Below are 14,086 nucleotides of genomic sequence, written 5' to 3'. Positions count from 1 at the left end.
CCCGCACCCTCAGCCGCCTGCACGAGTGCCTCACATTGCTGCAAGCGCCCCCCACACCCTAATGCGGCGGTTTGTCTGATCAAGTTGAACAATACGAACAGCCGGCGCCATGGCGGACCTGCTGGCGGGCCAGTGGGTGCTGGTGACGGCTGTGAAGCCCGCCGAGCGCGAGCAGCTGGCAGCCACAGTGGAGCACTGCGGCGGGGTGCCGCTGTCCTCCTTCTCCTCCCGTGACCCGCCCCATCTGGTCATCACACGCAGCGTGCGGTCCCCCAAGTACCGCGCCCTGCTCCGCCTGCACCCCCACACCCCGGTGGTCACCCCAGAGTGGCTGGCCGCCAGCACGCAGGCAAGCTGGGGCAAGCTAGCGCCTCGCAGCCTCGTGTCTCAAGCACATACACGCATCCGTCGGCGGCATGCAATTGCCAATCCGCGTGGCCTGGCGCGCCGCGCCCCAGCCGCCACCCTCCCAGCCGCCGCCGCCGCCGCTCCCATCCCGCCGCCGCCGCAGGCGGGTCGCCTGCTGCCCCTGGACTGCTACCGCGTGGGCCCCTTCCACGGCCTCACCGTCTGCCTGTCGGGCCTGAGCGCGGCCAGCAAGGCGGAGCTGGCGGCGGCGGTGGCGGCCGGCGGCGGCCAGCACTCGCCGGCGCTGGACAAGAAGTGCACCCACCTAGTGACCAACTCCACAGGAACCGCCAAGTACCTGTGAGTCCCTGGAGATACTGATTACGTTTAGGCAGGCTGGGCTGGCTGCGTGCCGAGCACCACCCAGCCGCGCCTGGCTGCTACCCCGTGGGGGGGATGACGCGGGCCTCGCAAGCCCGGTGTAGCACCCGTCGCCGCCCTGCCCAGCCTCAACCGCAGCACACCCCGCCTCCGCCGTTGCCTGCCCACACGCCGACGCACTCGCCGCTCGCCCCTCCCCATCCTGTACCGCACCTGTACCGCAGGTTTGCCGTGCAGAACGGTATCCAGGTGGTGAGCACCAAGTGGGTGTACGACAGCGTAGCGGCGGGGTGGTGCCAGGACGAGGCGCCCTTTGCAGTCCAGGAGGCCTCGCCCGCGGCGGCGGCGGCGCGGGCGGGGCCCGCCGGCGCGGCCCTGCTGGTGCCGCCGCCGCCGGGCTTCCAGCCGACTGCTGCAGCGCCCGCAGCGGTGGCGGATGACGCGGCCGGCGTGTCTGTGTCCGGCCTCAAGCCAGCCGCCAGCATGGACGTTTCCGCGGTGGCTCCCTCCGCTTGCACCGCCGTTGGCGGCGGCGGCGGCGACGCCCCCGGCCCCACCCAGAAGCAGCAGCCGCGGCGGCGCAGCCGCTTGCTGCGCCGCGGCGCGGCCGCCGACGCCGCGGTAGCCGCCGCGGCGGCGGCGGCGGCGTCGGCGGCGGCGGCGTCGGCGGTGGCGTCGGCGGCAGCCGCGTGCGAGGATCTTCCGGGGCGCCAGACGCGGGGCCGCAGCTCGCTGCTGGTGGCGCAGCTGGCGGAGCAGCTGGAGTGGGACGACGAGACGCCTCCCTTTCTGGAGGCGGTCAGGCTGCGCTTGCTGGGCTGCTCTCCCAGCGAGGAGCAGGAGGCGTTGGGCCTGGTGCGGCGCGGCGCCGCGCTGCGCTTTGCCGACTGGCGCGACGACCTGAACCACCTCGTGGTGAGCTGGCGGGCAGCGGGGCAGCGGCAAGGGCAAAGGGGCGCGGGCGGGTCGCCGGGCGGGGGCTTTGTCGGCGGCCGGCGCGCCGCGTATCACCGGGGTGGGTGGCGTGCACCCGTTTGCGGCGCTTGCCTCCCTGCTGGGTGGTGGCAGGCGTTGCTGCAGAGCACAGCAGCTGGCCGCCGTGGTCCTGGCAGCCCGGTGGCACCTCTCCGCCCAGCAGCACTCCCCCTGTGCCGCTCCGCGCTTCCCCTGCCTGGCCGTCCGCGGCGTGCAGGTGGGCAGCCAGCTGGAGCCTGGTGAGGCGGCAGGGGCTCTGGACTTCCTGTCAAACCACCGCTCCTGCCTGGCGGTCGGCCTGGAGTGGCTGCGCCAGGTGCGAGGAGGGGGGCGCGGGTGCAGGGAGGGCGCAGGAGGCACAGAGAGGGGCTGCGGGCGCAGCAGGTGGTGTGCGTGTGTGCGTGTGTGTGTGTCATTGGATGGGCTGTGGAGGCAAGCAGAGTGCTCACGATGGGGGCCGCAATTGTGCACACCTGACGCGGCGCCGCCCTGCTTGCCCCTCCCCTGCCACAGAGCGTGGCGGCGCAGCGCCGCCTGCGCCCCGACGCATACCTGGTGCCTCTGTCCACGCTTTCGGAGCACAGGTGTGCACTGGTGTGCGTGTGCTTGCATTGTGCGTGCATGTGTGTCTGTCTGTCTGGTGGTGCACAGCCAGGCAACCCCCTCCTCCTGCATGCCATCAGCAGGCGGCCCTCATCTTCCAGGCACGTATGTGCTGCTGGCGCTGCTGGCGCTGTCGTGTCGGCCGGCCCTGCCCACCACTCGCCTGCCCCCCTGCCTCCCACAGGCGCCGGCCCGCGGCGCTGGAGGCTGCAGCGCGCGTGGAGCGCACCACTAGCAGCAGCAGCGCCGATGCGGGGGAGCAGGGGCGCAGCCAGCCCGCCACAGCGCCGGCAGGTGGGGCAGACGGCGCTGCCGGCTGCGGGCCCGGCCCGGCGCTCCCGCCCACTCAACTTCATCCCACCACACCCACAACCCCACACGCACACTCTCACCCCACCACCTCACCCACTCACCCACGCACCCACACGCCCACCACACCCACACCCCACACCCCACCCACACCCCGCCCCACACCGCCCGCAGGCCCGCTGACGGGCTGCTACTTCACGATGGCCGCGGTGCGGGGCAGCGAGGAGGCGGCGGCGGCGGTGGCGCTCATCCGCCAGGCTGGCGGCCGCGTGTTCACAGATACCACCATGAAGCGGGTGCCGGGTGGGTGGCTGCTGGTGTGCTGCTGCCATGGCGGGTTGCTGTGGCGTGTGGCAAGCAGTGCTGGCTGTGGTTGTGGTGGGCTGCTAGGCGTGCAGGCAGCGGGTGGCTGGTGCGTGTGCAGTGGTAATGGCGGTGAGGCATGGTGCCGAGGCCGGCCGGGCAGCAGGCAGCAGGCAGGCAGCAGGCTGCAGCCGCGCCACCTGCTGCCCGCCCCCGCCTGCCCTGCTCTGCTCCCGCAGACAAGTCCAAGGCCTACGCCATCTGCCCTCCCAGCCTGCTGGCCAACGAGATCACCCAGCTGCGCAGCGCCTGCCCCGACTTCAGGATGGGTGAGCATGGTGGTGTGTGTGTGTGGGGGGGGTGGGTGGGTGGGTGGCAGGCTTCCTGGGCTGGGTGTGTGGGGCATGCTGTCAGGCTGCCAGGCTGGCTGGCTGGCTGGGCTGCACTGGGTGGCTGAACTGGACTGGCTGGACTGGACTGTCAGTCCAATTTACGCCGACTGGCTGGGTGGCACACGGAATGGGGCCCTCGCTGCTGCCATGTTTCAGCCTGGCATGTGTCCCTGCCCCAGTCTCCCCGCCCCACTCCGTCATGGCCTCGCCCCACGCGCCGCCGCCTGCCGCCGCCTGCCGCCACCCCACCCCACCCCCGCAGTGGAGGACCGCCACCGCTTCACGCTGTACTGGCTGGAGTGCAGCCTGGTGGCCGGGGAGCCTCTGGCGCCCAACCGCGGCGCGCCGCTGTACCAGCCGCTCCCCTTCCCGCTGCCCATGCCCAGCATGGCGGACGTAGTGTGAGCTGGCGCCGCCAGCTGGCTGTGGCACGCGCTGCCGCCGGGTCGCGTGCACCCCTGCTCCGGCGCCGCATGCGGGGCGCCGCATGCGGCCGCGTGCGGCGAGGGCCTCCAGCCTTCGCCCGCAGCATGCACGCCGCTCCCCTGCGCCCTAGCACGCCCACCTCATCACCTCCGCCACCCTCTCGACCCCCCTGCCCCTCCCTCCCCTTGCAGCGTCAGCACTTCTGGGTATGATGTGGCGGTGCGCGCCGCCATTGCGCGCACGGTGGAGGTGCTGGGGGGACGCGTCACGCTGGACTGCATGACCCGCCGCAACACGCACCTCATCCTGCCGGAGGCAAAGGGTGGGCGGGGCGGCCGAGGCGGGGAGGCGGTGCTCATGTCTGTGTGGTGCTGAGCAGCGTGACCGCACGCTGCCCACGGCAGAAACAGTGCGGCCAGCCTGGTGCATAGAAAGAGCACCCGACTCGCCACCTGCAGACCCGGTTCAAGTCTCCCCCGCTCATTATTACTCCCGTGCCTGCCGCCCCCTGCCCTCGCAGGCAGCAAGTTCGAGCACTGCACGGCGTTTGGGGTGGTGCCCGTCACCGCAGACTGGCTGGTGGACACAGTGCAGGTGGGGCGGCGGCAGGCGGAAGACAAGTACTTCCCGCGACCGCCCGCCGGCCAGCCGGCAGCGGCGCGGGCGGCGGCAGGCCCGGCTGCAGCAGCGGTACCGTCCCAGGTGGTCACGACGCAGCTGCTGGCAGGCAGGGGTGGAGCGGCGCCGGCGCCGGCGCTGCGCGCCTCGGCGCCTGCGGGCCCTGCGCTGCCCGCAGGGCTGTCTGCAGCAGAGCGGCCGCAGCTGGTGCTGCCGCCACCGCCCGCGCAGCAGCAGCAGCAGCATGGGATGGGTGGCAGGCGTCTCTCGCTGCGTGAGCGCATGCGGGCGACGCAGGCGGCCACTGGTACTGCTGCCGCCACAGCTTCCGTGGCAGCGCCGGCGCCGGCGGCGGAGGGGCTCCTGGCGGGCGGCTGGCCGGCGCAGCACCCGCAGCAGCCCCAGCAGCCGCCAGGCGCCGGCAACGACGAGAATGCGGCGCAGGGCAGCAACGGCGGGAGCGGCCCCGCAGCGGCGCCCGACGGTGACCTAATTCAGCTGGGAGGGAAGCGGCAGGTGACGACGACCTTCCCGCAGCGGCAGCCGCAGGGGCTGCGGCGGCAGCCGTCTGCGCTGGATGAGGCGATGGCCAGCCTGGATGAGGGGCTCAAGGCGCAGCAGGCGCAGCAGGCGCAGCAGGCACAGCAGCCGCAGCAACCGCAGCAGCCGCAGAGCGCCTCTCCGTTTGCCGCCCTGTTCGAGAGCGACCCAGATGCAGCGCTGCCAGCCGCGGTAGAGGCGCCATCACGGCCGCCAGTGGCTGCCCCGGCAATGGAAGCACCACCAGCAGCACCAGCAGCAGCAGCAGCAGGAACACCGCAGGCCGAGCAGCCAGCTGCGCGCAGCGGCAGCCGGGCCCTGAGGTCCTCGTCGCGGCTGCGCCCCGCAGAGCGTGTGGAGGCCGCCGCAGAGGCCGCACCTGCAGCCCAGGCCCCGGCAGCGGCAGCACCAGCCAGTGCGCCGCAGCCTGATGTCCCGGCGGCGGCAGCAGCTCAGGCGGCGGCCCTGGGCAGTGGCAGCGAGCATCAGGACGACTTTGGGAGGGCGGTGGAGAGGTGCGGGTGTAAGGGCTGCTGTGAGAGCAACCACGGGCGCTGTAGCAACTGCCGTCCTGCTGCCAGCTCCCAACCGCTGTGCCGTGCTGCACCTCGCTGAGAGCTGTACTGTCCGCTGTACTGTCCACTGTAATGTCAACCGTTCCCTGCCGCCTGCAACCACCGCAGGCTGGGCAACATGCTGGGAGGGCTGGCGCCTGAGGGACCCCCACGGGGCCTGATGCTGGGCACTCAGATGGACTGCCCGCTGGCCATGCCGCCGCCCGCCGCCCGCGGACGGGCTGGTGGCGCCAGGCGCGGGGCCGCCGTCCCCGCGGAGAGCAGCATGAGCACCGGCAGCGCGGGAGGCTCCCGCGGCGGCGCCCGCGCTGCCAAGCGCGCCCTCCCCGAAGACGGCGCCGCCGCCAGCGGCGGCAGCAGCGGCAGGGCGCAGCAGCTGCGGCGGTCGGGGCGGGGCCGGGGCGGCAGCGAGCCTCCAGACGCGGTGGGTGCTCAGCCTGGCTGCCTGGCTGCCTGCCCTGTCAGCCTGTCGTGTGGCCCTGCTGGCTGTGCGGTCGACTGGCATGCCCCCAGCAGCCCCCGCAGCTCCCTGTACAGCGCTCGCCCGACTGCTCAGGCAACGGGAATGCCTCGTCCTTCCAAATGTCGTCTTTCGTCCTTTCCTCCTGCCTGGTCCCGCAGGTCCCGCACCTCGACATGTCGCAGCAGGTGGGGTATGCTGAGGTGGAAGACAGCCACGCGCCCCGCATCTCCACCCGCTCCGCCGCCCTCCCCGACAAGCACGCCCAGCTGCTCAAGCGCCAGCTGGTGGAGACGGCGGCGGCGGGGCGGCAGCTGCGCCGCGGCAGCGGAGGCGGCGGCGCGGGGCGGTCGGCCGACCCTCTGGCAGACCTCCTGTAGGGCGGCGCCCGTCGATCCGGTGGTGGCTACTCTGTTCTTCACCCCTGCATTTATCATTTGTGCATGCCATGCAACCATTCCAGGAGTTAGCTACTCGCCTCTACTCCATTCATACCTTAGCCACAGCCGCTTTGCCCACCAAGGATTTAGCTTGTCAGCTGCAAAATGCAGGGGTACCTGAATAAACCCGCTCATCACGCTTCTCATGACTAGGATTGATTCACCCTAGCAGAAAATGTGTCGGCCCAAGCATGGGCTGGCCGCAGGCGCATAAGAGAGCGCAGCACCGTGGCACAGCGGGCGGGGAGCGCGCCACCCCAACATTTGGCCCGGCCCCAAACCACGCAGCGTCGTCCTATCCTTCCTGCCCTCCCTGTGCCGTCCGCTCTGTTCCACGTCCAGCAGCCTTCAGCTGAAAGCGGTAAAGCGGACACTCCTCTCTGCCGCCAGCAGCGCGCCTCTAGCCTAGCCAGTTCGACATGTTGGGCTGCACAGCCCGCCTGCCAACGGCGGCAGCGCGGCAGGGGAGCCGGCGGGGGTGCTGCGGCTCCCCGAACTCAAACCGGCTCCCGCCAGCGACAGCAGCCACCCGCCGGATAGCGGCCCGAGCCTCAAGCAGCCGGCTGTAAGAGGGCAGCGCGCCGTGGCGGGAAGTTGTCTGCACCCGCCGCCGCCACTGGGCGCCGCCGCCTGCCGACCTACCACGCTGACTTCACCTGTGCTGCTTGCTGCCGCATGCAGGCCATCGGACCAGCAGCAGACTTTGGGGCAGGTCCCTGAACAGCAAGGCAGCCAGCAGGCAGCCAGCCAGCTAGATCGTCGAGCTGGTGAGCGCGGCAGCAGCAGCAACGGCGGCAGCATGGCGGGCGTGGCGGGCGTGGCCGCCGGAATAACGGCAGTGCCGCTGGTGCTGCCCACCGCCGCCTCTGCCTCGTCTGTGCTGGCCACCCTGGTGCCGTACAGCCTGCAGCAGCAGCAGTCCTGGCAGACCGTGTGCTGGGGCTGCACTGCTGTGGGTGCTGCTAGTCTGCTGGTCACCCTAGTGTGCACCTCGCGCTTCCTAGTCTCCTAGTGAGCCCCCTGCCCGCCTGCTGCCCTGGTGCCTCATGCCTTGCATGAGCTGCCGAGGCCCGCGTCCGGTTGCTGGCTGCCTGCCACCGGACCGCTGGACGGAAAAGGAAAGGCGCCCAACAGGGGCCATCCCAACTCACTGCAATGCCTTGCCCTCTCCCCCCCGCCCTGCAGCTACCCCAGCTTGGAGCGCCAGGCGGAGCAGCAGCGCTGGCGGCTGCCCTGGGTGGCGGTCACGCTGTTCGACCCGCTGCTGCAGCCGCTGCGCCGCCGCTTCTTTGGCCAGACGGTGCGTGCTGCCTGCGAGCTGGCTGGGGCCGGCCCGCGCCGAGCCTCTGTGCCTGCCGGTGCCTGCCGACCCAACGCCCAGCGTGGCCGTCTGGGGCTGCCCCCTCAGCTGGTCTTTTGCGCCGTGAGCGTTGCGATGTTGGAAGGAATGTGGGGGCATGGTTGTGGCACCCCGCCCTGGCCTGGCCCTGCTGCCTGCAGGAGGAGGGTGATCTGGACTATGCCGCCGTGGCGCTGCTGGCGGTGGTGTGCAGCCTGCTGGAGTGCCTGGTGGGCAAGGACGGCGTCATGCTGCCCTTCATCCCCGACTTTGCGCTCCGCGACGCCCTGCAGGTGCGGTTTGCGGCCTGTTGGTGGCAGCGGCAGCCGCTGGCCTGCTCCCTGCGGCGCCTGTGGTGATGCCTGTTGTATGGGGAGCTGAGGTCTCGTCGCACTTTCCACCCCTTGCCTGTGCCGCAGTACCTGGTCATCTTCCAGCACGGCTTCCTGCTGCCGCTGTGGGTCATCGTTGTGCTGCGCTGGGGGCGCATACTGTGAACAGAAGCCTCTCTTCTCAGTCGTGCAGCCCTGTCACACTCCCCACCGAGCCGGCGGCCCTTCTGAAGCACCACCCCTGCCCCACTCTCTGTGTACTGTACTAATTGCTAGGCGCCGCAGGCTGCTGCCGCCGCCATGAGCGCCATTTCCCATTCATGCGCCGCCCCTCGGCCTGCCTGCACTCATGTGTACTAGTCACTACTGCGGCGCTGAGCATGCGCCTCGCTCATTGATTGTTGCTCTGTTGCCATGCGCTACCCAGTCATGCTTTTTTCCTGCCTCGGAATCCAGCGTTCCTGTACTAATGCATGTGTGTGGTGCATGCTGGCTCCCTTTCCTCATTGCCGATCTGATGATGCCCAGCCCCGAAACTTGCCCCTAGTCGGTTCCCCGCCGCTACGCAACCCTGCCTTTGCGGTCGTCTGCTTGTCATTCTTCTTCATTCTTTACGAACGCATGTAGCACCCAAGCTGCATGTGGCCTGGCTTGGTACAGTGCGATTGGCTGAATGTATGCTGCAGCACGCTGAGGTAAACGGATGCTGCACTGGCAGCTGGCACTGGCTCCCGCCGCCTGCTGAGCAGCTGCATAGCGGGAGCGCCGCATTTGAAGGGTGCGTCAGCCTCCTGCCCGCCAGTTTGCAGCTGCCTCCACTCGATTTTCTGCCGCCGCTCCCTCATACCAAGCATCTGCTGCTCCAAAATACGCCGTCTCTTGCGCCACAGGCCCCTGCACGACGCGCCGTCGCCAAACACCGCCCCCTTGGCCGCCTGCACCAGCCAAAGTGTTCCAGGGACCTCCTCAAACCCCACATAAGCCTGGGCTGCTGTTGGCCAGTTTGGACTTCCATCCTCCCCAAACCCTCTCCATCCCGCCGTCTTGAGCCTCCTCCTCAGGTCTGCACGACGCCATGTCAATCACCATGCAGCTAGCTGGCGCCCCAGCCCAAACGGCGCTCCGCCTCCCCAGCCGCGCGGCTGCGCCCGCGCGCTGCCCGCTGAGGGTCGCTGCACGCCTCAGGTGAGCCTCACCACGCAAGGTTCACTGGGATGAGGAACGGGGGGCTGCGTGCTGCCTGGGGCACCTGATTGACAGCGCCGCCGCCGCCACCGCCGCTGCAGGCCGCGTGCGCCTGGTGCCGAGCCCCACACCCCTTCCCCGAGCCGCGCCCTGACGAGCATTCCCCGCAGCCAGCAGCACGAGGCCGGCACGCCCAGCAGCGGCAGCCCCGGCAGCAGCGGCGGCGGCGCGCTGGCGGCGGCCGCCGCCCTGGCGGTGCTGCTGCCGCTGGCCGACCCGGGCGCTGCTGCCGCGGCGGCGGACCAGGCCTCCCACTCCGGCAGCATGTACTGGACCTGCGTGGGCCTGGGCACCGCGGGCGTGGTCACCACACTGCTCTTCACCAGCCGCTTCCTGCTGTCCTAGTGAGTGTGGGCGCCTGCCGGCCTCTACAGTGCCTCTACAGACGCATCACGCATGCCGGCACCGGGCCCCCCGAGGAATCTTGCCCAGGATCGGTCGACCGCTCGACGGCCGCCCTCCGGCCGAGAGGCTCGCCGCCTGCTGACGCGCCGCCTGCCCCCGCGGGCCGCCGCCCCTCCCCTCGCCGCCCCGCAGCTTCCCCGGCCTGGAGAAGCGCGCCAAGCAGCGGCGCGAGGCGGTGCTGCTGCGCGCCGTCACCGCCGCCGACCCGATCCTGGACCCAATCACCAAGGGCTTCTTCCGCATGGTGAGGGGGGCACCCCCCTGGGGCCTGCCGCTGAGTCCAGTCTAGCCAGACCTTTCGGGGCAAGCAGCCCACCCTACCCGGTGTCCTCCACCCACGCCCGTGCCACGCCCACGGGCGTACCCTTCCTTTTCTTGAGCGGGGCACCCCCCTGGCGCCTGTGTGTGTGCTGCTGGGCGCCACGTGCCTTTCCTCCTTGCTGCGCTCCTGGCTGCCCTGTTGCCGGCATGCTGCCGCCATGCGTGCCGTCTGCCTGCGTCGAGCGCAGCTGGGCATTCCGAAGAGAGTGCGCCGCGTGTTCAGGCGCCGGCTGTAACAGAATTGCCCCCGGTGCTGCTGCTGCCGCGTGCAGACGGAGCAGGGTGACCTCAACTATGGAGCAACGGCGCTGCTGGCGGTGGTCTCTGGTGAGCCCCTGGCACCCGCCCTGCACCGCCTGCCACGCCTGCCGCGCCCAAGACCCTACCAGCCGAGCGCCGCTGCTGCTGCGGCCGCTGCGAGGGGTGCCGCGTGCCAAGCCCTTGTGCCCGTCCGGCTGCTCCCCTAGGCCTTTGCGGCCTGCTTCCCGCCGTCCCGTCTCGACAATCTTGCCCTCCTGCCCCGGCGCTGCCCTGCCACCCTGCAGGCGTGATGACAATCCTGCTGGGCCACGACGGCGTGCTGGTGGAGCGGGTGCCAGACCTGGGCATGCTCTGGTTCCTGCAGGTGCGTGCCCGCTCCTCGCCGCCGCGCCGCATGCTGCCGGGCACATTGTTCTGGGGGCGGCGGCAGCAAAACCAAAGGCGGGCCGGGACCTGCGGAGGCCAGCCGGGAGCAGCACAGGGCTTAGCTTGGTCGGGCAGGCAGCGCCCGACAACCTCACGCAGGGTGTCGCACCTCTTGCGTGCATCCGCACGAACCCCTGCTTTCTTCCCTGGACCGACTTTGTTTCTTCCCCCGCCTCGCTTTCCTCCCCTGCAGTACCTTGTCTACTTCCAGCACATGCTGCTGCTGCCCATGTGGGTGGTGGTCGTCTTCCGCTATTTCCTCCTTATTTGAGACCGCCGCGGGCCCGCCTGGCACGGGCTGGGCGCTGGCCGGGGCGCCGCTGCAGGCGCTGCCGCGGAGGGCGGCCGTGACAAGCGGCCCTCCGCTGCAGCAGCTGGTGGCCTCGTGCCCACGCTCAGCCCTGCAAGTGGTCTCAGGGCGAGCAGCCCAGGCTTGCCCCGTCCAAGCCGCCCCGCCCCCACCCCCTTTCTTCCTGTTCCGGCGGTTCCTCTGACCCCGCTGCGCGTCCCACTGCCATGTGATTCCCGATGATTGCCCATACCATGTCGATTGATACATACTGACCGCTGTGCCCCCAGGACTTGCCGACGTTTTGCCACGATTCTTCTGATGCCGCTGCCAGCCGTGCCGCTGGCTGCAGCCGGGTGCGCCCCCGCCCCCCGCTGCAACAACACACCGGTTTTCTTCTCGCTCCTTGCTCCTTGGCCGTTGCCCCCTGTTTAGTGCCCGCTGCAGACGCCTGCCCCTGCCCCCTGAAACCCTGTATCACTCCCCGCCTGTGCCATGCACTGTACACTAGCGCCGCACACTGTTTGCCTCGTCGCTCTGGTTCTGTAGATACGCCTGCCAGATTCTTGCCCCTGCCTTGCGGAGGTGCAATCGCCTCCCCGCGCCTCCCTTCCGAATCCCCTCAGCTGAATTGCTTGGCAGTGATTGTGAATGTGAATCCCTCCCTTCCATACTAGCTTCCGTAGCTTTGTAATACACTCCACAGGCCAGTCGACATTGTGTTTACACTTGTTGAAACAGCAGCGACTCACAAAATGCAGGAAATTCGTAGGCATACGACAAGGAGACAAGGTAGGCAGCCATAAACAAACAACAATTCAAGAAAGGATGATGCTGAATGCCGAATGAGCAGTGCACAGGTATGGGGGCTCATCATCAGGAGGAGGGGCAGGGGGAGGCGTGCAGGCTGCCCGCCCATCCTCCTGCCCCCCTCCTCAGGGCTCCAGATAGGCCTGCACTGCCTCCGTCCCGCCCTGCAGCAGCGCCTCCTGCAGGTCTGCGTGCGTCCCCGCCGCAGTGAGCACCGCCGCCATGCGCCGCTCCTTGCGCCACTGCGCCCGCGCCCAGGCCAGCTCTCCCACCACTGCCACAACGCCCACCCCCACCACGACCCACACCTGCAGTGGGTGTGCGGTGCCGGGCCCAGGAGGGGCGATTGGAGGCCAGCAGGGCGGGCATGCAGGGCTCCTGTGCAAGGGGGTGCCAGCTGCGCGCTCCCCTCCACCGCTCACCTCTTTCCTTCTCTGCCTCTCTCGCACAGGCACGCACTGCCAACATACTCCCCATGCTACTCCTCAATGCTACTCCTCACCTTGTATGGATCAAGCTCTGGGTGGGCCTTGGCGGCCAGGGCGGCCAGCCACCACACCAGGGCGAGGAGAAGGGCGTCCCACATCGCAAAGAACACAATCGCCATGCCCCAGTTCTTGTGCAGCCGGAGCGGCTCCCGCTGCACGCATTAAGTAGTGTGTGGCAATGGAGGGAGGGTGTGCGGATGGGATGGGCTCCACACCTGGCATTCGCCTGATGGGCTCGAGGGGGGAGCATCTGCATCCTCGGCAGGTTGAGACGCACGCACAAGCACTCACCCAACCAGCACCCGACCTGCCTACCTCTGCTCGCCGTCGTGCATCCTCCATCACCTCGTGCGGAATCAGCCTGATGGCCACGAACAGCAGGGCTGCAGCCAGGGCCCAGCCAGGCCCAAACCGTCGGTGCAGGGCAGGGGGGGGGGGGGGGGGCAGCCTGGCGCCAGCGGGGTGGCCGGCCAGCGCGGCACCCAGGCGCCAGCCGCGCCCCGGCCTCCACAGTGTGCAGCCGGCTCACCTCCCAGGATCAGCACGTCGTCCACCAACCCCAGCACGGGGATGAAGTCGGGGATGAGATCCAGCGGGGAGAGGGCATAGGCGATGGCCAGGAAGGCCAGCAGGCGGGGCAGCACGCCCAGCCGCGCGTCGTGGGTGGCGTAGTGCAGCGCCAGTACCTCCCGCTTCAGCTTCTTCACGGCTCCCTTGAACGCCGCCCACCAGCCGCCCGCCTGCTTCGCGGGCTCCTGCTCAGCCGGGTCCGGGTCACCGGCGGGGCCCAGCATCGGCGGCATCGGCGCCGACGGGAGCGGCGCCGGGGCCGCGCTGGAGGTGGGCAGCACGCCGCTGATCCCGCCGCCATCGTACAGCGCTCTCAAGTCTTCTGCATGGTCTGCTGCTGCGCCCGCCATCGCCTGCGTGCCCTGGCAGGGTGCTGACGACTCGCAATGCTGTGGGCTGGCCTTGCAGACGGCTGCTGGCCGGGCGGGTGTTTAATCTCGATCAGAATTGACTTGTTGCGTTCCCACAAGGGGCTCTAGGGTGATGGGCGCACGAGGGCAGCACACGCAGCAGCGCGCAAGGATTGGGCCCAAAATGCAGCTGAGACTCGTCATTGTCTCAATTATCCCTGAACCCCTCTGCTGCTGCTGGTCTCCCGAGTCTGGCCTTGCGCTTCATATAGTCACGCACCCCCTGTCACCCTCTTCTCCCAGCGGCCCAGAGGCCTCCCCAGCCAGGCAGCATGGCGCATCGAGCCCCCAGCATGCGCTACATGGGGCTGAAGGTGGTGCAGGGGTTGCAGGAGGCAGCGGCAGCGCTCTCCTCGGCCACCGCCTCCCTCCCGGAGGCCATGCAGCGCGGGTGAGTTGCTGGCTGGGCTGCCTGGAGGTGCTGGCACTGACGGGTGGCAGCTCCCTGGCGGCGCCGCCTGTGGCTGCCAACGGGCGGCGCCCAAGGTCCCCGCCACCGCCCGCCACCAGCCTGCCTGTCTGGCCATCCACCCTCTTCGATCCTTCCTGACCACGCGCTCCGGTGCTCGTGCCCTGGGCCCCGCTGGCAGGCTGGACGCCTACCGGCGGCAGCTGACCAGCGTGATGCTGCTCACCGGCGCCGCCATGGCCCCCACCCTCAACCCAAAGGGCTCCAGGTGCGGCCGGCAGCTGTGCCGACTCCCAGGGCAGCTGTGCCGGCTCCCAGGGTGGCAGGGGAGCTAGAGGAGGGTGTTTCTGGGGGGAGGGAAAGCGAGGGAGAGAGGAGATGGAGGGGAGCGCGGAGCCCGCTGCCCAAGTG

The 14,086-nt window shown here is 69.8% G+C and overlaps 3 protein-coding genes across 3 annotated transcripts in view; 2 read left to right on the top strand and 1 right to left on the bottom strand.

Moving 5' to 3' along the window:
• Positions 1 to 109: 109 nt before the first annotated feature.
• On the top strand, positions 110 to 6,310 carry CHLNCDRAFT_135940 (hypothetical protein; the record flags this gene model as incomplete). The annotated part of the gene is made up of 13 exons (XM_005846022.1): positions 110 to 382; positions 512 to 708; positions 954 to 1,644; positions 1,922 to 2,020; positions 2,218 to 2,288; positions 2,492 to 2,601; positions 2,791 to 2,919; positions 3,159 to 3,248; positions 3,574 to 3,712; positions 3,929 to 4,059; positions 4,258 to 5,410; positions 5,579 to 5,894; positions 6,092 to 6,310. 13 exons carry the CDS (start codon positions 110 to 112, stop codon positions 6,308 to 6,310), a joined length of 3,618 nt encoding a protein of 1,205 aa, XP_005846084.1.
• Positions 6,311 to 12,345: 6,035 nt separating this feature from the next.
• Positions 12,346 to 13,002, bottom strand: CHLNCDRAFT_14586 (hypothetical protein; the record flags this gene model as incomplete). The annotated part of the gene is made up of 3 exons (XM_005845889.1): positions 12,346 to 12,438; positions 12,602 to 12,669; positions 12,816 to 13,002. Coding segments are annotated over 3 exons (348 nt in total), but the record flags the coding sequence as incomplete, so codon positions are not given.
• A 536-nt stretch (positions 13,003 to 13,538) lies between these two features.
• The window catches only part of CHLNCDRAFT_135936 (hypothetical protein), a gene marked incomplete at both ends in the record, with an annotated part of 1,663 nt that continues 1,115 nt past the window's right edge, over positions 13,539 to 14,086 (top strand). Inside the window, 2 exons of the mRNA XM_005846021.1 lie at positions 13,539 to 13,657; positions 13,857 to 13,943. Of these exons, the coding sequence (XP_005846083.1) occupies positions 13,539 to 13,657; positions 13,857 to 13,943 (206 nt within the window). The remainder of the gene's footprint in view (positions 13,658 to 13,856; positions 13,944 to 14,086) is intronic.

Source organism: Chlorella variabilis (genome assembly GCF_000147415.1).
Source record: "Chlorella variabilis unplaced genomic scaffold CHLNCscaffold_15, whole genome shotgun sequence".
NCBI lineage: Eukaryota > Viridiplantae > Chlorophyta > Trebouxiophyceae > Chlorellales > Chlorellaceae > Chlorella > Chlorella variabilis.
Note: the sequence above shows the minus strand (reverse complement) of the source record. Positions and strands in the feature narration are given on the sequence as shown.